Below are 25,691 nucleotides of genomic sequence, written 5' to 3' on the forward strand. Positions count from 1 at the left end.
AAGTTTTTTCTAATTCTGTGAAGAATCTCAAGGATAGTTTGATGGGAATAGCATTGAATCTATAAATTACTTTGGGCAGTATGGCCATTTTCACAATATTGATTCTTCTTATCCATGAAAATGGAATTTTTTTTCATTTGTTTTGTGTCCTCTCTTATTTCCTTGAGCAGTGGTTTGTAGTTCTCCTTGAAGAGGTCCTTCACATCCTTTATAAGTTATATTCCTATGTATTTAATTATCTTTGTAGCAATTGTGAATGGGAGTTCATTCATGATTTGGCTCTCTGCTTGTCTATTGTTGGTGTATAGGAATGCTTGTGATTTTTGCACATCAGTTTTGTACCCTGAGACTCTGCTGAAGTTGCTTACTAGGTTAAGGAGTTTTGGGGATGAGATGATGGAGTTTTCTAAATATAGAATCATATTGTTTGCAAACAAAGACAATTTGACTTCCTCCCTTCCTATTTGAATACACTTTATTTCTTTCTCTTGCCTGATTGCCCTGGCCAGAACTTTTAATACTGTGTCGAATAGGAGTGGTGACAGAGGGCATCCTTGCCTTTTTTTTTTTTTTTTTTTTTTTTTGAGATGGAGTCTCGCTCTGTCACCCAGGCTGGAGTGCAGTGGCACCATCTCGGCTCACTGCATGCTCCATCTTCCGGGTTCACGCCATTCTCTTGCCTCAGCCTCCCAAGTAGCTGGGATTGCAGGCATGCACCATCATGCCTGGCTAATTTTTTGTATTTTTAGCAGAGACAGGGTTTCACCGTGTTAGCCAGGATGGTCTTGATCTCCTGATCTCGTGATCCGCCTGCCTCGGCCTCGCAAAGTGCTGGGATTACAGGCGTGAGCCACCGCGCCCGGCCCTCCTTGCCTTGTATCAGTTTTCAAAGGGAATGCTTCCACATTTTGCCCATTCAGTACGATATTGGCTATGGGTTTGTCATAAATAGCTCTTAGTATTTTGAGATATGTTCCATCAATACCTAGGATATTGAGAGTTTTAAACATAAAGGAATGTTGAATTTTATCAAATGCCTTTTCTGCATCCATTGAGATAATCATGTGGTTTTTGTCTTTGGGTCTGTTTATGTGATGGATCACATTTATTGATTTGTGTATGTTGAGCCAGCCTTGCATTGCATCTCAGCAATGAAGCTGACTTGATCGTGGTGGATAAGTTTTTTGATGGGCTACTCGATTTGGTTTGTCGGTATTTTATTGAAGATTTTTGCATCGATATTCATCAGGAATATTGGCCTGAAGTTTTCTTTTTTTGTTGTGTCTCTGCCAGGCTTTGGTATCAGGATGATGCTGGCCTCATAAAATGAGTTAGGGAGGAGTCCTTCCTTTTCAATTGTTTGGAATAGTTTCAGAAGAAAAGGTACCGGCTCCTATTTGTACCTCTGGTAGAATTTGGTTGTGAATTCATCTGGTCCTGGGCTTTTTTTGGTTGGTAGGCTATTAATTACTGCCTCAGTTTCATAAGTTGTTATTGGTCTATTCAAGGATTTGACCTCTTCCTGGTTTATTCTTGGGAGGGTGTATGTGTCCAGGAATTTCTCCATTTCTTCTAGATTTTCTAGTTTTATTTGTGTAGAGGTGTTTATAGTATTCTCTGACGGTAGTTTGTATTTCTGTGGGGTCAGTGGTGATATCACCTTTATCATACTTTATTGTGTCTATTTGATTCTTCTCTTTTTTCTTATGTATCAGTCTCGTTAGCGGTCTGTCTATTTTGTTATTTTTTTCAAAAAAAAAAAAACAGCTCCTGGATTCATTGATTTTTTTGGAGGGTTTTTCATGTTTCTCTCTCCGTCATTTCTGCTCTGATGTTAGTTATTTCTTGTATTCTCCTAGTTTTTAAACTAATTTGCTCTTGTTTCTCTAGCTCTTTTAATGATGAAGTTATGTTGTCAATTTGAGATTTCTAACTTTCTGATATGGGCATTTAGTGCTATAAATCCCCCTCTTAACAGTGCCGTAGCTGTGTTCTAGAGATTCTGGTACATTGTCTCTTTGTTCTCATTGGTTTCAAAGAACTTCTGGATTTCTACCTTAATTTCGTTATTTACCCAGGAGTCGTTCAGGAGAAGGTTGTTCAATTTGCATGTAATTTTGTGGTTTTGAGTGAATTTCTTAATCCTGAGTTCTAATTAGATTGCACTATGTTCTAAGATAATTTTGTTATGATTTCAGTTCTTTTCCATTTGCTGAGGAGTGTTTTACTTCTAATTATGTGGTCTGTTTTAGAGTAAGTGCTATGTGGTGCTGAGAAGAATGTATATTCTGTTGATTTGGGGTGGAGAGTTCTGTAGACGTCTATTAGGTTCACTTGATCCAGAGCCGAGTTCAAGTCCTGAATATCCTTGTTAACTTTCTGTCACATTGATCTGTCTAATATTGAGAGTGGGGTGTTAAAGTCTCCCACTATTATTGTGTGAGAGTCTAAGTCTCTTTGTAGGTCTCTAAGAACTTGTTTTATGAATCTGGGTGGTCCTGTATTGGGTGCATGTATATTTAGGACAGTTAGCTTTTCTTGTTGAATTGATCCCTTTACCATTATGTAGTGCCCTTCTTTGTCTTTTTTTTTTTTAATTTTTATTTTATTTCACGTTCTGGGATACATGTGTAGAATGTGTAGGTTTGTTTCATAGGTAAACGTACGCCATGGTGGTTTGCTGCACCTATCAACCCATCACCTAGGTATTAAGCCCCACATGCATTAGCTATTTATTCTGATGCTCTCCTTCCTCCCACCCCCCATAGGCCCCAGTATGTGTTGTTCCCTTCTCTGTGTCCATGTTTTCTCATTGTACAGCTTTCACTTATGAGTGAGAACATGCAGTGTTTGATAAACTTTCAAACTCCAAAGGCATTATTTTCTACCACAACTCAGAAGAAGCTGTAGTGAACAGTGAGGTGGCTGGTTGTTGTTGACTCTGAAATTTTCATCCTCCATCACTAATTACATACCAGTTAAATGTATTTTATTGGGTAGGTCAAACCCATTACAAGTACTATTTCTTAGACATTTAAAGTAGTATATATTTTTGCTAAATGGTGAAAAACAAATTAAGTAATCATCTAAGTGGCATTCAGATTCCATATGTCATTTTTTTCACGCTTTCACTATTGTTTTCCCCAAATTATCTCTTTCCAGCATTCCCATAAATGCAGCTGGCATGTTTTCAAATCCTTCAATGATATATTCCTGTTACTGGATTTTACCCTCTGAGACCCATTTCAGCAAGTCCTTTAGAGCTTTTTGGTGGGCATCTCCTGGCCAGCAGGTCACGATGAACCCTTCTATGTGAAGCTCCTGATAGATAACAATCTCTGGGGTTGGGCCTGGGGGAAGTGGGCTGGTACCACCACACCCAGCTAATTTTTGTATTTTTAGTAGAGATGGGGATTTCACCATGTTGGCCAGGCTGGTCTCAAACTCCTGACCTTAGGTGATCCACCTGCCTCGGCCTCCCAAAGTACTGGGATTACAGGTGTTATATGTAGATATGTATACGTTATATGTAGAGATAGCTCCACATATGGCAATTCTTCCAAATTTCTTCATCTGGGAGATAACAGTGTTTGAAAACTATCCACTTACATTATCAAAATAACAATTGTAACCATCAGGAGAGGCTTTCTTCAAAATTTCTTCAAAGACTCTACTGTCTTGTAGTTAAAGACAACATCAGATCCAAGTTTTTTAAGGTAGGCAGTCTTTTTGTCAGACCCTACTGCTCCAACCACTTTGCAGCCCTTGAGCTTTGTAATCTGCCCCAAAACAGCGCCCACAGCTCCAGCTGCTGCATTAACCATCACTGTTTCTCCACCCTTCACACCACAGATGTCAAGTAGGCCAAAGTAGGCAGTGAGGCCTGTCATGCTAACTGTCCCCAGAGCCAGAGACAGTGGTACTGTGTCAGGCCACTCTGTTGGCAGCTTTTCCAGATCTTTTCCATCAGAAATGGAGTGTGCTGTCCAGCCTGAAGGAGCCAGTACAATAGTTCCTGTTGGTAAGGCTGCATTTTTACTTTCCACAAATCTGGCCACTTGCCGCCCCGTCATTGTATCACCTTCCTTCAGTCTTTTGGCTGCCACTCTCATGTAAGGGTCCCCAGTGAGGAACAAAGCTTCAAGCAGGACCTCTCTATTTTTTAAGGGTGGGAGCTCAGCTGTCTTCAACTCAAAGTCACTACTAGTAGGATTGCCAACAAAGTGCTTCTTCAGGGTCCATCTCTTAGCATGAATCATCCTGAAGCTCAGGAGCCCAAGGATTCCACTGTCTGGGGCTGGCGGCTGGGACTGCCTTCTTTGTCTTTTCTGATCTTTGTTGGTTTAAAGTCTGTTTTGTCAGAGACTAGGATTGCAGCCCCTCCTTTTTTTATTTTTTATTTTTATTTTTTGCTTTCCATTTGGTTAGTAAATTTTCCCCCATCCTTTTATTTTGTGCCAATGTGTGTCTTTGCATGTGAGATGGGTCTCCTAAATACAGCACACTGATCAATAGGTCTTGACTCCTTATCGAATTTGCCAGTCTGTGTCGTTTAATTGGAGCATTTAATCCATTTGCATTTAAGGTTTGTATTTTTTTTTTTTTTTTTTTTGGACAAGGTTTCACTCTTGTTGTCCAGGCTGGAGTGCAATGGCGTGATCTCGTCTCACCATAACCTCCGCCTCCTGGGTTCAAGTGATTCTCCTGCCTAAGCCTCCCAAGTAGCTGGGATTGCAGGTGCCCACCACCATACTCAGCTAATTTTTGTATTTTTAGTAGAGATGGGGCTTTCACCATGTTGGCCTAGCTGGTCTTGAACTCCTGACCTCAGGTGATCCACCTGCCTTAGCCTCCCAAAGTGCTGGGATTACAGGCGTGAGCCACAGCTCCCGGCCAAGGTTAGTTTTGTTATGTGTGAATTTGATACTGTCATCATGATGCTAGCTGCTTATTTTGCACACTAGTTGATGCAGTTTCTTCATGGTGTCATTGGTCTTTATATTTTGGTGTGTTTTTTGCAGTGGTTGGTACCAGTTTTTCCTTTCCACATTTAGTGTCTCCTTCAGGAGCTCCTGCAAGGCAGGCCTGGTGGTGACAAAATCCCTCAGCATTTGCTTCTCTGGAAAGGATTTTATTTCTCCTTCACTTACAAAGCTTAGTTTGGCCAGCTATGAAACTATGGGTTGGAAATTCTTTTCTTTAAGAATGTTTGATATTGGCTCCCAATCTCTTCTGGCTTGTAGGGTTTCTGCTGAAAGGTCTGCTGTTAGTCTGATGGGCTTCCCTTTGTAGGTGACGTGACCTTTTTCTCTGGCTGGCCTTAACGTTTTTTCCTTCATTTCACCTTGGTGAATCTGACAATTACGTGTCTTGGGGTTGATCTTCTCATGGAGTATCTTAGTGGTGTTCTCTGTATTTCCTGAATTTGCATGTTAGCCTGTCTTGCTAGGTTGGGGAAGTTCTCCTGGATAATATCCTGAAGTGTTTTCCAGCTTGGTTCCATTCTCCCCGTCTCCTTCAGGTACAACAATCAGTCATAGGTTTGGTCTTTTTACATAGTCCCATATTTCTTGGAGGCTTTGTGTGCTCCTTTTCATTCTTTTTTCTCTAATCTTGTCTGCATGCCTTACTTCAGCAAGGTGGTCTTCAAACTCTGATATCCTTTCTTCCACTTGGTCGATTTGGCTGCTGATTCTTGTGTATGCTTCACGAAGTTCTCATGCTGTGTTTTTCAGCTGCATCATGTCATTTATGTTCCTCTTTAAACTGGTTAATCCAGTTAGCTCCTCTAACCTTTTATAAAGGTTCTTAGCTTCTTTGCATTGGCTTAGATCACGATCCTTTAGCTCAGCAGTAGTTTTTTTTTTATTACTCATCTTCTGAAGCCTACTTCTGTCAATTCTTCCATCCCATCCTCTGTCCAATTCTGTGCCCTTGCTAGAGAGGCAGTGTGATCATTTGAAGAAGGGGCACTTTGGCCTTTTGGGTTTTCAGCATTTTTTCGTTGATTTTTTTCTTATCACCATGAGTTTGTCTAGTTTCGATCTTTGAGGCTGCTGACTCTTGGATGGAGTTTTTGTGGGGACTTTTTTTGTTGTTGATGCTGTTGTTGCTTTTTGTTTGTTTTTCTTTCAATAGTCAGGTCCGTCTTCTGTAGGGCTGCTGCACTTTGCTGGGGTTTCACTTCAGGCCATATTCCTCTGGTTCGCTTCTATGCCTGCAGATGTCACTCAGGAAGGCTGGAGAACAGCAAAGGTAAGTGCCTGCTCCTTATTCTGGGATCTCTGACCTCAAGGGGCACCAATCTGATGCCAGTAGGATCACTCCTGTATAGGATGTTTGACAACCCGTTTGAGGGTCTCACCTCGTTGCGTGGCACAGGGAACAGACCTGTTTAATGAAGCACTTTGTCCCTTGGTGGAGAGAATGTGCTTCGCTATGGGAAACCCACTCATCTGGGCTGCTGGGATTACTCAGAACTACCAGGAGGAAAGGCTAAGTCTGCTGGTCGACAGATACTATGGCCACCCCTACCCCAAGGGGGTCAGGCCCAGGGAGATCATGGTCCTGTCCTGGAGCCTCTGGCTGGAGTTGTTAGAGTTCCTGCATGGGGGCCCCACCCAGGCCTGAAGAGGCAGTCTGGCCAGTCTGCCACAGCCAGTGTGTTGGGCTGTGGGAGACACCTCTTGGGACCAAGCTGTCCCACCTCATTGGCTCCAGCAGTGGAAAACTGCAGCCTGATAGATGGAGATGGATGCTGCCCTTCTCCTGCCCAGGGAGCTTAGTGTGATAAGCAGTTATGAGTCCCACTGCTGGCTGCTGCCCTTCTCCTGCCCAGGGAGCTTAGTGTGATAAGCAGTTATGAGTCCCACTGCTGGCTGCTGCCCCTTCCCCAAGGAGCTCAAATGGTATAGACAGCAGGCAGCTGCAGCTGTGGTGCTGGTCACCCCTCTCCCCTGTAACTTGGCAGCCTTAAGCAGATTCTAGCTGAGAGGCTGTTGAGAATCTGCACAGCTCTGGGGTTGGGACCCTAGGCCCCAGTGGCGTGGGTTTGCGAGTGGGATCTTCCAATCCATGGATTGCACAGTTTCCTCAGCTGGGTAGCACTCTCACTGCCTCCCTTGGCTTGGGGGGTGGGGTCTCCCCTGCTCCGTGTGGCTCTTGGGTGTGCAGTCATACCACACTGCTCTTCCTTCCTCTCCGTGGATCACACCAGCTACCTAGTCAGTTCTGGTGAGAGATCCTGGATACCTTGGTTGCTGGTGCAGGATTCACATGCTATTATGGTTCTTTCGATGGGAGCCTCTGAGGGATAATTTCACTGGATAGAAAATTGTGGGTAGACAAGGTTTTTTGTTTTGTTTTGTTTTTGTTTTTTTGGGGGGGGTTCTTCTGTTTTGTTATCAGTACTTAAAAGTCACTGTCCCATTGTTTTTAGCTTTAAGTACTTTCTTATAAGAAATCCATACTAATCTTTTTCCTATGTGTGTGCAATGTCTTTTTCTAGTTGTTCTGATATATGTAAAGTATCTTTTTTTAGTCAACCAGTTTTCTAGTTTTCAATAACTTGATTGTTGTATGCTTTGGAGTGGTTTGGGGTGTGTGTGTATGTGTGTCTCTTTCTTGAAGATCATTGAGATTTTTTATTCTCTGTATTTATAGCTTTCAAAAAAATTAGAAACTGTCGAGCTACTATTTTTCTGCCCCAGTCTGTCTCATCTCTTTCTGAGACAGCAAATATGTATATACCATGTGCTTTAATATCCCCACAAGTCACTGAGACTGTTTTATCAGTCTTCTTTTTCTCTTTGATGCGTTTTGTATATATTCTATTGCTATGTCTTTAATATTTTCTTCTACAGTCTCTGACCTGCCATTAGTCCTATCCAGTAAATGTTTTATCCCGGTGTTTTATTTCTCACCTCTAGGAGTTCTACTGTGTCCATATTTATATCTTCCATTTATCTCATTATGTTCATGTTTATTTTACATTTTTGAACATATGTAAATATTTATAGTATCTGTTTTAACATCCTTATCTACTAGTTCTATCATCTTTTTCATTTCTGAGTCTGTTTCTATTGTCTGAATGTTCTCCAGGTGATAATGGTTTGGCTGTGTCCCTATCCAAATCTCATCTTGAATTGTAACTCTCACAATTCCCACGTCATAGGAGAATCCTGGTGGGAAGTAATTGAATCATGGGGGTGGGTCTTTCCTGTGCTGTTCTCGTGATAGTGAATAAGTCTCACGAGATCTGATGGCTTTAAAAACGGAAGTTTCCCTGCACAAGCACTCTTCTCTTGACTGTTACCATGTGAGACGTGACTTTCACCTTCCACCATGTTTGTGAGGCCTCCCAAGCCAAGTGAGACTGTAAGTCCAATAAACCTCTTTCTTTTGTAAATTGCCCAGTCTCGGGTTTGTCTTTATCAGCAGTGTGAAAATGGACTAATACATCAGGTTATGGGCCTTATTTTTCTGCCCAATCTTTAATACTTTTTGTTAGAAGCTGGATATTGTAAATTATACATGGCTGGTTGCTCCATTTTTTTCTTTGCATTAAAAAGAAAAAGATTGTTGGAGTTTGTTCTCTCCAGCAGTTAAATTACTTGGGTTGTTTTATTCTTTTGAAACTTGTTTTTAAGTTCTTTCAGGGTAAGTCTATAGTCTTCTTTATTCTAGGGCTAACTTGGCCCCACTTCCAAGGCATGGCCTTTCTGGGTTCTCTACTAAATGCTCTGTGTACTCAATGTGGTCTATCTTTCCAGTCTGGCTGCTCTGGGAACTATAATAATCTCTAGCTCAGTGTAATCTCTAGGAATATTTTTGTCTTCTTCTTAGCAGCTGTTTTTTTTTTTTTTTTTTTTTTTTTTTTTTCCCAAGAAGCTGTTCTTGCCCAGCCTCATGGAGGTTTACCCTGCCATTCACAGATTTCCATTACATACTGGAGTGATATTAAAAATAACAATAAGCAGTATGACATGGAACTCAACCAAACAGAAGTTTTGCTAGTTCAAATAGGACAATATAGAGACAACTATACATATATCTGGAAGTCTTCCGCTCTTTCTCCCTCGTCTTGGTTACTCTGTGCCAAAATCCAAGCCCCCTTGAACTGTGGTCTCTCTTTTACTTAACAGTTTGTCATGATTTGTCTGGGTTCCCTCCCAGTGCCACAGTCCAAAAATTGTCTGTGAGAATAAAGCTTTGGTGCCTAAGGCTCACTTTGTTTATTTCACTTCTTTCAGGTGTTATAGTTCTGAGCTTTCCATTTTCCAATGCTTAAAAATGTGTTTTTCCTTGTTGTTTGTTTTATTGGTCCAGTTTTCTAATAGTCTATAGTGGAAGCATAATTCTGGACTCAATTACTTCCTCATGGCCAGAAGCAGAAGACACTTTACAATCTGCAAGCTATTTCTCATAAAGCCCACCCAACAATTTTCACCTACCTATCATTAGCTATAACTTAGTGACATGGCCACTGCTAGCAGCAAACATAGCTGGAATGTGTCATTGTTTAACTGGATACATTACACACACACACACTAACAAACAGCGTCTTGTTTCATACTGAGGAAGAATAGATATCATGCTGGCAACTAGCACTTTCTGCTACAACTTTCTTTATCTTATTTTTATCCATCACAATCAAACTTCTAAATGGCTATAAAATGTTTTATGTAATATGGATGTATCATTTATTTAACCATTTTTCCTCTATTAATGAACATTTAACTTGTCTGAGGTTTTATTTTTTTGCCACTACAAACCATACACTCATACCTACATAGACATATATATCTATTACATACTGGAGTGATATTAAAAATAACAGTAAGCAGTATGACACGGAACTCAACCAACCAGAAGTTTTGCTAGTTCAAATAGGACAATTGTTTACCATCTGTAAACAAATGGTATGGTCATTCTGGTATTTAGTAATGAAAATCAGCTGTTAATACATCTGTGTAAGCATATCATTTACATACTTCTGCTTTTATATCTATGTGATAGATTTCTAGAATTGGGAACACATGGTGGAAGGGTATGTGTAGTTTAAATTTTAACAAATACTGTCAGGTGGCTTTTTAAAAAGGCTGTAATACCTCATATTTCTACCAAAAATGTATGAAAGTAGCCTATCACTGTCAACAGTAGATTTTGTCACTCTAAATTTTGTCAGTTTAATGGTGAGAAGTATACATTGTTACTTTAATATGCATCCTTGACTGCAAATGAAGCATAGCGACTGTTTACATATTTATTAGCCCTTTCTCCTCCCCTCTCCCTTTCTGCTCCTTTTTACTTTATTTTTTAAAGTTTATGGCTTCCTCTGGAGTCAGTTACATAATCAATTTTTATAAATGTCTCATGGTATATAAAAAACGTGTATATTCTTTTTTAAGGCACGTTAAGTTCTACATATTATCTCTTAAACCAAATTTTATTGTATTGCTCAATTTCTCCAAGTTCTTCTTTATCCATTAGCTGTAGCTAATTCTAAACGACTTCTTTTTTTTTTTTAATACACTTTAAGTTCTGGGATACATGTACAGAATGTATACATAGGTATACACGTGCCACGGTGGTTTGCTGCACCCATCAACCTGTCATCTATATTAGGTATTTCTCCTAATGCTATCCCTCCCCTAGCCCCCGACCCTGACAGGCCCTGGTGTATGATGTTCCCCTCGCTGTGTCCACGTGTTCTTACTGTTCAACTCCCACTTATGAGTGAGAACATGTGGTGTTTGATTTTCTGTTCCTGTGTTAGTTTGCTGAGAATGATGGTTTCCAGCTTCATCCATGTCCCTGCAAAGGAAGTGAACTCATCCGTTTTATTTTGGATGCATAGTACTCCATGGTGTATATGTGCCACATTTTTTTAATCCAGTCTATCATTGATGGGCATTTGGGTTGGTTCCAAGTCTTTGCTATTGTGAACGGTGCTGCAATAAACATACGTGTGCATGAGTCTTTATAGCAGAATGATTTATAATAATTGGGGTATATACCCAGTAATAGGGTTGCTGGATCACATGGTATTTCTGGTTCTAGATCCTTGAGGAATCACCACACTGTCTTCCACAGTGGTTGAACTAATTTACACTCTCACCAACAGTGTAAAAGCATTCCTATTTCTCCACATCTTCTCCAGCATCTGTTGTTTCCTGACCTCTTAATGATCGTCATTCTAACTGGCGTGAGACAGTATCTCATTGTGGCTTTGATTTGCATTTCTCTGATGGCCAGTGATGATGAGCATTTTTTCATGTGTCTGTTGGCTGCATAAATGTCTTCTGTTGAGAAGTGTCTGTTCATATCCTTTACCCACTTTTTCATGGGATTTTTTCTTGTAAATTTGTTTAAGTTCTTCGTAGATTCTAGATATTAGCCCTCTGTCAGATGGATAGATTGCAAAAATTTTCTCCCACTCTGTAGGTTGCCTGTTCATTCTGAAGATAGTTTCTTTTGCTGTTCAGAAGCTCGTTAGTTTAAGTAGATCCCATTTGTGAATTTTGGCTTTTGTTGCCATTACTTTTGATGTTTTAGTCATGAAGTCTTTGCCCATGCCTATGTCCTGAATGGTATTGCCTAGGTTTTCTTTTAGGGTTTTTATGGTTTTAGGTCTTACGTTTAAGTCTTTAATCCACTTTGAGTTAATTTTCGTATACGGTGTAAGGAAGGGGTCCAGTTTCAGTTTTCTGCATATGGCTAGCCAGTTTTCCCATCACCATTTATTAAATAGGGAAGTGTTTCCCCATTGCTTGTTTTTGTCAGGTGTGTCAAAGATCAGATGGTTGTAGATGTGTGGTGTTATTTCTGAGGCCTCTCTTCTGTTCTATTGGTATATATCTGTTTTGATACCAGTACCATGCTGTTTTGGTTACTGTAGTCTTGTAGTATAGTTTGAAGTCAGGTAGCATGATGGCTCCAGCTTTGTTCTTTTTGCTTAGGGTTGTCTTGGCTATACAGGATACAGGATAGCACTGAATCTATAAATTACTTTGAGCAGTATGGCCTTTTTCATGATATTGATTCTTTCTATCCATGAGCATGGAATGTTTTTCCATTTGTTTGTGTTCTCTCTTATTTCCTTGAGCAGTGGTTTGTAGTTCTCCTTGAAGAGGTCCTTCACATATCTTGTAAGTTGTATTGCTGGGTATTAAATTCTCTTTCTAGCAAATGTGAATGGAAGTTCACTCATGATTTGGCTCTGTTTGTCTATTATTGATGTATAGGAATGCTTGTGATTTTTGCACATTGATTTTGTATCCTGAGACTTTGCTGAAGTGGCTTATCAGCTTAAGGAGTTCTGGGGCTGAGACGATGGGGTTTTCTTTTCTTTTTTTTTTTTTTTCTTTGAGACAGAGTCTCGCTCTGTCACCAGGCTGCAGTGCAGTGGCACAATCTCAGCTCACTGCAACCTCTGCCTCCTGGGTTCAAGCAATTCTGCTGCCTCAGCCTCCCGAGTAGCTGGGACTACAGGTGCACACCACCACACCCAGATAATGTTTGTATTTTTTAGTAGAGATAGGGTTTCACCATATTGGCCAGTATGGTCTTGCTGTCTTGACCTCATGATCCACCCATCTCAGCCTCCCAAAGTGATGGGATTACAGGCGTGAGCCGCTGTGCCCGGCCAACAATGGGGTTTTCTAAATACACAATCATGTCAACTGCAAACAGAGACAATTTGACTTCCTCCTGATTTGAATACCCTTTATTTTTTTTCTCTTGCCTAATTGCCCTGGCCAGAACTTCCAATATTATGTTGAATAGGAGTGGTGAGAGAGGACAACCTTGTCTTGTGCTGGTTTTCAAAGGGAATGCTTCCAGCTTTTGCCCATTCAGTATCACATTTATTGGCTGTCGGCGTGTCATAAATAGATCTTATTATTTTGAGATATGTTCCATCAATACCTAGTTTATTGAGTGTTTTTAGCATGAAGAGGTGTTGAATTTTATCAAAGGCTTTTTTCTGCATCTATTGAGATAATCATGTGGTTTTTGTCATTGGTTCTGTTTATGTGATGGATTATGATTATTGATTTGCATATGTTGAACCAGCCTTGCATCCTAGGGATGAAGCTGACTTGATCATAGTGGATAAGCTTTTTAATATGCTGCTGGATTCGGTTTGCCAGTATTTTATTGAGGATTTTCGCATTGATGTTCATCAGGGTATTTCTTTTTTTGTTGTGTCTCTGCCAGGTTTTGGTATCAGCATGATGTTGGCCTCATAAAATGAGAAGGAGGAGTCCCTCTTTTTCTTTTGTTTTGAAGTTACAGAAGGAATGGTATCAGCTCCTCTTTGTACCTCTGGTAGAATTCGGCTGTGAATCCATCTGGACCTGGGCCTTTTTAGGTTGGTAGGCTATTAATTACTGCCTCAATTTCAGAACTTGTTATTGGTCTACTCAGGGATTCGACGACTTCTTGGTTTAGTCTTGGGAGGGTATATAAATCCAGGAATTTATCCATTTCTTCTAGATTTTCTAGTTTATTTGCATAGAGGTGTTTATAGTATTCTCTGATGGTAGTTTGTATTTCCGTGGGATCAGTGTTGATCTCCCCTTTATCAGTTTTTATTGTGTCTATTTGATTCTTCTCTCTTTTTTTCTTTATTAGTCTGGCCAGTGGTCTATTTTGTTAATCTTTACAAAAAACCAGCTCCTGGATTCATTGATTTTTTGAAGGGTTTTTCGTGTCTCTATCTCTTTCAATTCTGCTCTGATCTTAGTTATTTCTTGTCTTCTCCTAGCTTTTGAATGTGTTTGCTCTTGCTTCTCTAGTTCTTTTAATTATGATGTTAGGGCTTCAATTTTAGAACTTTCCCACTTTCTCCTGTGGGCATTTAGTGCTGTAAATTTCCCTCTAAACACTGCTGTGTCCCAGAGATTCTGTTATGTTGTGTCTTTGTTTTCACTAGTTTCAAAGAACTTATTTATTTCTGCCTTAATTTCGTTATTTACCCAGTAGTCACTTAGGAACAGGTTGTTCAGTTTCCATGTAGTTGTGCAGTTTTGAGTGAGTTTCTTAATCCTGAGTTCTGATTTGACTGCACTGTGGTCTCAGAGACTGTTTGTTATGATTTCCATTCTTCTGCATTTGCTGAGGAGTGTTTTCCTTCCAATTATGTGGTCAATTTTAGAATAAGTGTGATGTGGTACTGAGAAGAATGTATATTCTGTTGATTTAGGGTGGAGAGTTCTGTAGATGTCTATTAGGTCTGCTTGGTCCAGAGCTGAGTTCAAGTCCTGGATATCCTTGTTAATTTTCATCTTGTTGATCTAATGTTGACAGTGGGGTGTTAAAGTCTCCCATTATTATTGTTTGGGAGTCTACATCTCTTTGTAGATCTCTAAGAACTTGCTTTATGAATCTGAGTGCTCCTGTATTGTATATATTTAGGATAGTTAGCTCTTCTTGTTGCATTAATCTCTTTACCATTATGAAATGCCCTTCTTTGTCTTTTTTGATCCTTGTTGTTTTAAAGTCTGTTTTATCAGAGACTAGGATTGCAATCCCTGCTTCTTTTGCTTTCCATTTGCTTGGTAAATATTCCTTCATCCTTTTATTTTGAGCCTATGTGTGTCTTTGCACGTGAGATGGGTCTCCTGAATACAGCACACCGATGGGTCTTGACTCTATCCAATTTGCCAGTCTGTGTCTTTCAATTGGGGCATTTAGCCCATTTACATTTAAGGTTAATATTGTTATGTGTGAATCTGATCCTGTTGTCATGATGTTAGCTGCTTATTTTGCACATTAGTTGATGCAGTTTCTTCATAGTTTTATTGGTCTTTATATTTTTGCATGTTTTTGCAGTAGCTGGTACTGATTTTTCCTTTCCATATTTAGTGCTTCCTTCAGGAGTTCCTGTAAGGCAGGCCTGGTGGTGACAAAATCCCTCAGCATTTGCTTGTCTGGAAAGGATTTTATTTCTCCTTCACTTATCAAGCTTAGTTTGGCTTGATGTGAAATTCTGGGTTGAAATTTGTTTTCTTTAAGAATGTTGAATATTGGCCCCCACTCTCTTCTGGCTTGTAGGGTTTCCGCAGAGAGATCCACTGTTAAGTCTGATGGGCTTCCCTTTGTGGGTGGGTAACCTGACCTTTCTCTCTGGCTGCCCTTAACATTTTTCCTTCATTTCAATCTTGGTGAATCTCACAATTATGTATCTTGGGGTTGCTCTTCTCGAGGAGTATCTTAGTGGTGTTGTCTGTATTTCCTGAATTTGAATGTTGCCCTGTCTCACTAATTTGGGGAAGTTCTCCTGAATAATATCCTGAAGTGTGTTTTCCAACTTGGTTCCATTCTCCCTGTCACTTTCAGGTACACCAATCAATCGTAGGTTTGGTCTTTTCACATAGTCTCATGTTTTGGGAGGCTTTGTTCATTCCTTTTCATTCTTTTTTTCTCTAATCATCTTCTTTTCACGCTTTATTTCACTAAGTTGATCTTCAATCTCTGATATCCTTTCTTCCACTTGACCAATTTGGCTACTGAAACTTGTGTATGCTTCACGAAATTCTCGTGCTGTGTTTTTCAGTTCCATTGGGTCATTTATGTTCTTTTCTAAACTGGTTATTCTCGTTAGCATTTCCTATAACCTTTTATCAAGGTTTCTTAGCTTCCTTGTATTGGGTTAGAACATGCTCCTTTAGCTCAGAGGAGTTTGTTATTACCCACCTTCTGAAGCCTACTTCTGTCAATTCATCAAACTCATTCTCCATCCAGTTTTGTTCCCTTGCTGGTGAGGAGTTGTGATCCTTTCAAAGAGAAGAGACATTTTGGTTTTTGGAATTTTCAGCATTTCTGCACTGGTTTTTCCTTATCTTCATGGATTTATCTACCTTTGATGTTTGATGCTGAGGACCTTTGGATGGGGTTTTTGCATGGGCATCCTTTTTGTTGATGCTGATATTATTGCTTTCTGTTTGTTAGTTTTCCTTCTAACAGTCAGGCCCCTCTTCTGCAGGTCTGCTGGAGTTTTCTGGAGGTCCATTCCAGACCCTGTTTGCCTGGGTATCACCAGCAGAGCCTGTAGAACAGCAAAGATTGCTACCTGTTCCTTCCTCTCGAAGCTTCATCCCAGAGGGGCATGAGCCTTACTATGAATACTGCTGTAATAAACATGTGAATGCAAGTTTTCCTTTGATATATTGCTTCATTTTCCTTTGAGTAGATACCTAGTGGTGGGACTGCTAGATTAAATGGTAATTCTATTTGAGTTTTTTGAGAAATCTCCATACTGTTTTCCATAGTGGTTGTACTAGTTTACATTCCCACCCACAGTGAATAAGAGTTCCCTTTTCTCTGCATTCTTGCCAGCATCTTTTTTTTTTTTTTTTTTTTTTGTCTTTTTAATGGTAGCCATTCTGACTAGGGTAAGATATTATCTCATTGTGGTTTTGATTTGCATTTACCTGATGATTAGTGATGTTAAGCATTTTTCTTTTACCACTTGGCCATTTGTATGTCTTCTTTTGAGAGTTGTCTATTATGTCCTTTGCCCACTTTTTTATCCTTTTGTTGTTAACTGTTGAGTTGTTTGAGTTCCTTGTGTATTCTGGATATTAGTCACCTGTCAAATGAATGGCTTGCAAGTATTTTCTCCCATTTAATAGGTTGTCTCTTCACTCTGTTATTTATTCTGCTGTAAAGAAGCTCTTTAGTTTAAGTCCCATTTTTCTGTTTTTCATTTTCTTCCCTGTGCTTTTGAGGTCTTAAGTCATATATTGTTTGCCTAGAACAATATCCAAGAGTTTTCCCTAGATTTGCTTCTAGTATTTTTATAGTTTTGGGTCTTATATTTAAAGTCTTTAATGCATTTGAATTTACTTGGTGTATGGTGAGAGGTAAGGGGTCCAGTTTCATTCTTCTGCATGTGGCTATCCAATTTTCCCAGCACTATTTGTTGAAGATAGTGTTTTTTCCCCAGTGTAAGGTCTTGTTGGCTTTGTTGAAGGTCAGCTGGCTGCAAATACATGGCTTTATTTCTGGATCCTCTATTCTGTTCCATTGGTCTATGTGTTTATTTTTATACTAACACTATGATGTTTTGGTTACTATAGCTTTGTAATATATTTTGAAGTCAGGTTATGTGATGTCTCCAGTTTTGTTCTTTTTGCTCAGGATTGCTGGAAAATTACTTTGAAACAAATTTTATATTTAGCCAAGAATTTATTCAAATGTGTATGAATAGTAAAAAGATTCTGAGCTACACTAAGTTCCTAAAGTGGGGTGAAGGAGTGAGACATGTTAGCAAGATAGTAAAGTGGTCCAGGCCAGCATCTGCTGGTTCTATTTCTCTTATTTAAATAGTTCCTCCAAGTATGTTTTTAAAATGAGTCCTTTGTGGCAAAACCGCTGAGACGTTTGGAGATGTCTAGGTATGGGTTCTCACCTCTTCTACTTAGTACTCTCTGAACACTGTCAATTTCAAGTAGTTTATCTTTCTTTAATGAGAAATTTGTCTCCAATATTTATTCTAATAGTTTTTCATCTCCATTTTAATCTTTCTGTCCTGTATAATGCTATTATCCAGATGTTGTCATGTCTGCTATCCTCCTATATATGCATTTTTTCCATTTTCCTTTTCAAATTTTTTTAACTTGACATATAAAATTGTATTTATCATGTACAACATGATGTTCTTTATATATACATTGCAGAATGGTTAAATCTAGTTAATTAACATATGCATTATCTCATATATTTGTGATGAGAACACATCCATTCTAAACATTATTCAATACATCATTGTTAATGTCATCTTACTGTACACTAGCAAGATAATGCTGTACATTAGATGTCTTGAACTTATTTCTCCTAATTGTAAATATGTACTCATTGCCAACATCTCCCCAACTTCCTAAGCCCACTAACCACCCAATCCTCTGGTAACCACCATTCTAGTCTCTACTTCTGAGATCAACTTCTTAGATTCCACATACGAGGGAAATCACATGGTATTTTTCTTTCTGCATCTGGTTTATTTTGCTAAACATACATCCTCCATGTTCATCTATATTATCACAAATTACAGGCTGAATAGTAAGTATTCCATTGTGTATACATATATTTTCTTTATTTAGCCACTAATGAACACTTAGCTTCCATATCTTAGCTATTGTGAATAATGCTGCAATGAACAAGGGAGAACAGATATCTTCAGCATACTGATTTCATTTTCTTTGGATATAGACCCAGTAGTGGGATTGCTCAATATGTTGTCATATAGTAGTTCAGTTTGTAATTTTTTGAGGCACTTCCATACTGTTTTCCATAATGGCTGTACTAATTTATATTCCTACTTACGGTGTGTAAGGGTTCCCTTTACTTCATATCCTTGCCAACACTTATGTTTTTTTGATAACAGCAATTCTAACAGGAGGTGATATTTCCTTGTAGTTTTGATATGTATTTCCCTCATGATTAGTGATGTTGAGCATTTTTTTCATATACCTGTTGGCCATTTGTATGTCTTCTTTGAGAAATGTCTATTGACGTCTTTGGCCCATTTAAAAAATCCAGTTATTTCTTTCTATTGCATTATTTCAGTTCCTTATACATTTTGGATATTAATCCCTTATCAAATACATACTTCACAAACATTTTCTCCCATTTTGTAGGGTATGTCTTCACTCTGTTATCGCTTGCTGTGCAGAAGGTTTTCAGTGTGATGTAATTCCATTTGTCTATTTTTGCTTTTGTTACTTATGCTATTTAGATCATATCATTGCCTGGACCAATGTCATGAAGCTCTACCCCTATGTTTTCTTCTAGAAGTTTCACAGTTTCAGGTCTTTAACCCATTTTGAATTGATTTTTTCTTATAAAAGATGAGAGAGTTTAATTTCATTCTTCTACATGTGGTATCCAGTTTTTCCAGCAGCATTTATTGAAGACATTGTCCTTTCTTCGTTGTGTATTCTTGGTGCCTTTGTAAAGAATCCATTTACTGTAAATGCGTGAATTTATTTTTCGTCTCTCTATTCTGTTCCATTGATCTGTGTCTGTTCTTATGCCAGTACCATGCTGTTTGAGTTACTACAGCTTTGTAGTACATTTTGAAGTCAGATAATGTGGTATTTCCAGCTTTGTTATTTATGCTCAAGACTGCTTTGGTTATTCAGGATCTTCTATGGTTCAATACAAATTTAGCATTTTTTTTCTATTTCACTTTGATAGGGATTGTACTTTATATAAATTGCTTTAGGTAGTATAGACATTTTATAACAATATTAATTTTTCCAATCTGTCAACAAAGACCATCTTTATTGTATTTTCTTTAATTTATGAATGCTTTACAGTCTTTAGTGTAGAAATCTTTCACCTCCTTGGTTAAATTTCTTCCTAAGTATTTTACTTTTTGGTAGCTATTGCAAATGGATTGTTTTCTTGATTTTTTAGAGTTTGCTGTTACTGCATATAAATTCTATTGATTTTTGTATCCTGCAGCTTTAAGGGGACAATTTAACTTCTTCCCTTCCAATTTCAATTACTCTTCTTTCTCTTGCTAGCACTTTCAGTACTATGCTGAATAGAAGTGGCCAGCGTGAACATGCTTGTCTTGTTCCAGATCTTAGCATAAAGGGTTTCAACTTTTCCCTATTCGGTATGATGTTAGCTATGGGTTTGTCATATATGGTCTTTATTGTTCTGAGGTACAATCCTTCTATACATAATTTGTTTAGAGTTTTTATCATAAACGAATTTTGAATTTTATCAAATGCCTTTTCTGCATCTATTGAAATGATTATAAGGTTTTTGTCTGTCATTCTGTTAACACTGTGTATCGTTTACTGATTTGTGTAAATTGAACCACCCACAAATTCCTGGGATGAATTGCACTTGATCATGATGGATGACCGTTTTCATGGCTTGCTGAATTTGGTTTGCTGAATTTTGTTGTTGTTGAAGATTTTTACATCTATGTTCATAAGGGATATTGGCCTGTAGTTCTCTTTCTTTTTTCGTTATGTCCTTGTTTGGTTTTGGTATGTTTGGCTTTTGGTATCAGGATAATGCTGACCTTGTAGGATAAGTTTGGAAGTATTCCATTTTCTTAAATTTTTAGTGCTAACTCTTTAAATGTTTGGTAGAATTCAGGAGTGAAGCCATCTGTTCCTGGGCTTTTCTTCCCTGGTATGCTTTTTATTACTAGTTTAATCTCCTTGTTCTTTATTGGTCTGTTCAGATTTTTTTTTTTTTTTTTTGACACAGTGTCTTGCTGGGTTGCCCAGGCTGGAGTGTTCTGGTGTGATCATAGCTCACCGCAGCCTCAAACTCCTAGGCTCAAGCAGTTCTCCCTCAGCCTTCTGAGTAGCTGGCACCACGGGTGTGGACCACCACACCCAACTAATTTTTCATTTTATTTTCAGTAGAAACAGGGTTTTACTATGTTGTCCAGGCCGGTCTCTCACTTCTAGGCTCGAGTGATCCACTCACCTCAGCCTCCCAAAATGCTCAGATTACAGGTGTGAACCACTACACCTGGCCTCTGTTCAGATTTTTTGTTTCTTTATAATTCAGTATTAGTAGATTGGATGTGTCCAAAAATTTACCTGTTTCTTCTAGGTTATCTGATTTATTGGCATATAATTATTCATAAGTTTCTTATGATCCTTTTTTTTTTTGAGATAGAGTTTCGCTCTGTTGCCCAGGCTGGAGTACAGTGGTGCAATCTCGGCTCACTGCAACCTCTGCCTCCCAGGTTCAAGCAATTCTTCTGTCTCAGCCTCCCAAGTAGCTGGGATTACAGGCACCCACCTCTATTTTTAGTAGAGATGGGGTTTCAGCATGTTGGCCAAGCTGCTCTTGAACTCCTGACCTCAAGCGATCTGCCTGCCTCAGCCTCCCAAAGTGCTGGGACTATAGGCATGAGCCACCACACCCAGCCTGATCCCTTATATTTCTGTAGAATCAGTTGCAATGTCTCCTTCATCTCTGATTTGGAGTCTTCTTTTTTCTTAGTCCAGCTGAAGATTTATCTTTTCAAAAACTAACTCTTTATCTGGTTGATCTTTCGTAATTTTATTTTTTGAGATGGAGTCTCACTCTGTCGCCCAGGCTGGAGTGCAGTGGTGCAATCTCGGCCCACTGCAAGCTCCACCTCCTGGGTTCACGCCATTCTCCTGCCTCAGCCTCCCGAGTAGCTGGGACTACAGGTGCCTGCCACCATGCCTGGCTAATTTTTTATATTTTTAGGAGAGACGGGGTTTCACCATGTTAGGATGGTCTCGATATCCTGACCTCGTGATCCATCTGCCTTGGCCTCCCAAAGTGCTGGGATTGCAGGCATGAGCCACCACACCTGGCCAATCTTTTGTAATTTTTTAAGTCTATTCCATTTATTTCTGCTCTGATCTTTATTATTTCCTTTCTTCTACTAATTTTGTGTTTAGTTTGTTCTTTTTTCTAGTTCCTTGAGGTATAATACAATATTACATTGCTGAAGATCTTCCTTCTTAAACGTCCCACTAAGAACTGCTTTTGCTGTATTCCATGGGTTTTAGTGTGTGTTAATTTTCATTTGTCTCAAGAAATTCATTCCTCTTTATTTCATTCCAGCCTGAGTGAGACTCTATCTCAGAAAAGAAAAAAGGAGGCGGGGGCAGGGGCGATGGCTCATGCCTGTAATCCCAGCACTTTGGGAGGCCAAGGCAGATGGATCACGAGGTCAAGAGATCGAGACTATCCTGGCCAACATGGTAAAACCCTGTCTGTACTAAAAATACAAAAATTAGCTATGGCACGCGCCTGTAGTCCCAGCTACTTGGGAGGCTGAGGCAGGACAATTGCTTGAACCTGGGAGGCAGAGGTTGCAGTGAGCTGAGATTGCGCCACTGCACTCCAGCCTGGCGACAGAGTGAAACTCTGTCTCAAAAAAATAAATAAAAGGCGGAAACTGCTAGTCTGACACCACAAAAATGACGTTTCTTTCCATATTCTCGTTTTAAGATTTTAACTATAAGATTAGTTTATTATAGTCCCCAAATCGATAGCCAGTTATTTCCATACGATTTCAACTCAACAAAGATTTGAGTGTCAGCTTATTGATTTGAAATTTTTCTGTAAGTATAGGCTCATATTTTCTTGACTTTTAATACATTTTTCTTTACCTTATAACAAGCCTACAACTTTTTATTTTTTTGCCCCATAAAAACTATATTCTATTAAGTTAATTAACCCTTTAAAAATATAGCTTGAATCAGCCCTTTTTTCTCAAAGACCTCGCTGTCTAGGCGAGGGTTAAGTAAATACACTGATGAGAACAATAGGGAGCACAACAAAGTAAGTGCTATAAACCCAGCTATCATTGGTAGCCTTGAGAGATTACATTTTAGTGGGAATGTAGAAAATGCCTTGTTCTGGGTTCTTAAAGACTAGATTTGATAGGGCTGATGGATGCTGGGAAAATAGAGGAGTAAGGCAGTCGAGGAAGAGGTACCAGCATAAGGAGACACACCAGCATGAGCCCAAGTGAGAAACCGCAGATGTCTTTTGGAAACAAGAAGGCAGATTGAGGTGAAAAGTTAAGTAATGCTAGAATGAGTTTACACAGTCAGCCATCTGTATTTGTGGCATCTACATCTATGGATTAAACCAACTGTGGATGAAAAATATTTTTTAAAAATTACATCTGTGCTGAACATGTACAGACTGTTTTCCTTGTCATTATTTTCTAAATACAGTGCAACAACTATTTACATAGCATTTACATCTTATTAGGTATTATAAGTAATCCAGAGGTGATTTAAAGTATATAGGAGGATGTGATGTTATATGCAAATACTATGCCATTTTGTATTTGAGATTTGAGCATCCCCAGATCTTGGTATCCATGGGAGGTCCTGGAACCAATCTGCCATGGATACTGAGGGACAACTGTACTTCATCAGTAGGTGGGAAAACAGAAAATACAGATGTAGAAATAGTTTAGGGCTCAAAAATGGCTGATTCAAGCTATATTTTTAAAGGGTTAATTAACAATATAGTTTATGGGGCAAAAAAAAGAAGTTGTAGGCTTGTTATAAGAAAAATGTATTAAAAGTCAAGAAAATATGAGCCTATACTTATAGAAAAATTTCCATAGACTTAAGGTCCTCACCGTCTCAATAAGTGGGATTTTTATGCTGATTGTTAGGATGCACAAAAGCTGATGTTTAGTCTACAAGAGTTCATCAGTGAATAAAATCTGGTATCATCCTCCTGGCTCCATCCTCAGAGGGGACAGTGAGATAGCATCAAAGATATGGTGTGGAAGAAAGAGAACAATCCCTTAGGCTAAATAGAATAGCTTCTCTCATTCTACTTTCCCAGAGAATGATACCTCTTTGATAGAAAGAATGAAGGGAGTATAAAGGATAGGGCAGATTTCTGAATACATAGTAGGGCAGTGTTTTTGACTCTGAAGAGTTAAGAGAGGTGCGCAAGCAAATCATGGCCACTGAGAAGTGACTCCACGTTTAAGGGAGAATGTGCTACATGTGTTTTCTGATCTTCGTCTGTATTGTTTCTGCCCAGCTTACAAGAAGACCAAGGTTCATGGTTCAGGGACTACATCCAGAGAAAAATCCCACATGACTGGAGCATGGCTGACAGAATAGGAGGAAAAAAAGAAGGCTTTCTCCCCACAAAAGACAACTGTCCCTGAAAGGTCAGCGACGTTCCCTTTGGAAGCAAGTTCCCTGCTGTGATGCTTCTCTCGGATGGACGTTCAAAAACATCCCCAGCTAGCCCTATGTGTTCCACCCTCAGAAATGAGCACAGCTTTCCAAGAGGATCTACAGCTTTTGCATGGTGCCCAGTCAAGTTTTCTTTGCATTTGCTAATACTCCACCTATTTGCACTCTGACTGCTTCTGAAAGGCACAGCAACTTAACCCGTGCATTAGGTTAGGTTTCACTACATTCTCCCTTTGTGAAGTTCTAATTTTGCTTCCAGTTGTAGGCAAGACTTAAGATACAAATCAATAAGTTAAAGTTGTTATAATAACCTACATGTTAAGAGTGGTGGGAAGAGTAGTGGATAGGAGGCAGTTAAAATCGATGCAAGTTTTGGGAAAAAAATTTAAGGAATGCTGAATTTTTGATGAAATAGGTCTTCAGCATGATGCTATATTAATGAAGGGTGAATATGTGAGAAGAGAGAACAGTAAAATGCAGGTACCACCTTCCTTAGAAGACCATGGTCCTGGCTCTGAGTCCAATAGCCAGAGTTCCCCACCTCAAAGCCCAGGACTGAGACTTCTCATGAGGCCTCCATAGCACTCTAGGTGTTGATGGCCTCAAGTCAGCAGAAATTATGCTGGATGAGGATACTCAGCCAAGACTGAGACACACACAAGTGTGAAAAGCCACGACTTACAGTCTTCCCTCCATGACTCCTTCTCTGTTGGTTCTCGGTCTCCTACCCTCCCCAATATCATCAGTCATGCTGTGATGGGATTGCGCCCTTTTCACAATTCCCTTATTCCTTGAAGCTGAGTTGGATTTGGTGGCTAGGAGAAAAAAGATCCTGTGGGTTTTCTGAAGTCACATTTGACAAACTCTAGATCAGTGTATTTTCTTCCAGATCTTCATGTTGTGCAGTGAAAAAAGGAGGAGAGGAGGTACACTATTTGTCTGGATAAAGAATCTCACTTCTCAGTCTCTCTTCCTGGGTCCTTTCTTTTTGAAGGCATGAACTGGCTGAAGGTGCTTCCTTCTCCCAGAGCCACCCTGTTTTATGACCTTTCATGTCTCCTGAATCCATAGAGCCTTTCCCTCTATAAAGTAATCAGTCTGGTAGAGAAGAAAACTAGATATAGGGGAAAGAAAGCAATAAAACCATTAGGAATAGAAAATTTATTATTATACAACTAGCAAGCTGGGGTCAAAGGGCTTTCCCAAAAAAAGTTGTGTTTCCCTATATTACAGGTACCAAAACAGAGCAAAACATCCAGGAGAACCAAATTGAAACTCAGAAAAGAGACAATTTCTGAGGCCCACCAGATCCTGATTCCATTTTGAAATACTCTATTGCAGTACCTCTGGGTAAATATTAGCTGGTTGCTAAAGATAGGATCTGAGGCTGAGCCAATTCTTAAGGCACCAGCTGTCTTGAGGAGGAAGATGAAGTCTGTGAATGAAGGACAGCAGACTTGCTTCTAGGAAAATAATATCTGATAAGGATGGTCAAGGAAGATACATGTCATCACTTTAAATTAAACCAACTTTACCAAAATGACTAGTTCTCTAGTAATTATTGAAATAACTGTTCTAGAAGCAGTATGCTTTCTCTTTCACGGTATCATAAATACTTTCAATATTGTTAGTACTTATTGCTGCTATTGTTTTCGGAGTACTAAAACTCTTTAAATACTGCTCGAATTGTGCAAGCACATAAAAGCTGGCTTCTCTACTAAGTTTTTACAGTGATTTAAATATCCTGAAGACCATCACTGAGTGAATTTCAGTCAAATATCTATGTAAAAAGATGGAGTTTCTGTGTGATTATAGCACTTGGGGTCAATTCTGCTTTCTCTAGTAATTTTGGGACTCAGTATAATAGTTCAAAATATGCTAACTTATAGAGCAAGGAGGTCATTAGAAGAAAACACTAGTCTAGCTAAAGTAGATCATGACTTCATGGTTAAAATAAATTTCATACTGCCTTTTAATAATACATCAAAA

The 25,691-nt window shown here is 39.1% G+C and overlaps 1 protein-coding gene, 1 long non-coding RNA gene and 1 pseudogene across 9 annotated transcripts in view; 1 reads left to right on the forward strand and 2 right to left on the reverse strand.

Moving 5' to 3' along the window:
- Positions 1 to 3,063: 3,063 nt before the first annotated feature.
- On the reverse strand, positions 3,064 to 4,299 carry LOC134734213 (prostaglandin reductase 1-like; annotated as a pseudogene).
- A 1,854-nt stretch (positions 4,300 to 6,153) lies between these two features.
- LOC134734228 (uncharacterized) lies at positions 6,154 to 25,242 on the forward strand. Of its 2 annotated transcripts, none has more exons than XR_010117539.1 (3): positions 6,154 to 6,255; positions 23,542 to 23,674; positions 24,936 to 25,242. It is a non-coding gene; the product is annotated as an uncharacterized lncRNA (long non-coding RNA). The 2 variants fall into 2 exon arrangements; XR_010117538.1 differs by lacking the exon at positions 6,154 to 6,255 and adding an exon at positions 21,334 to 21,725.
- Positions 24,849 to 25,691, reverse strand: part of CHD1L (chromodomain helicase DNA binding protein 1 like) — a 54,011-nt gene continuing 53,168 nt past the window's right edge. For all 7 annotated transcript variants that reach the window (XM_063625906.1, XM_063625912.1, XM_063625910.1 and 4 more), the window contains one exon: positions 24,849 to 25,180. In XM_063625906.1, coding sequence (XP_063481976.1) covers positions 25,102 to 25,180 — 79 coding nt within the window. In that variant the 3' untranslated portion in view covers positions 24,849 to 25,101. The remainder of the gene's footprint in view (positions 25,181 to 25,691) is intronic.

Source organism: Symphalangus syndactylus, chromosome 12 (genome assembly GCF_028878055.3).
Source record: "Symphalangus syndactylus isolate Jambi chromosome 12, NHGRI_mSymSyn1-v2.1_pri, whole genome shotgun sequence".
Classification (NCBI taxonomy): domain Eukaryota; kingdom Metazoa; phylum Chordata; class Mammalia; order Primates; family Hylobatidae; genus Symphalangus; species Symphalangus syndactylus.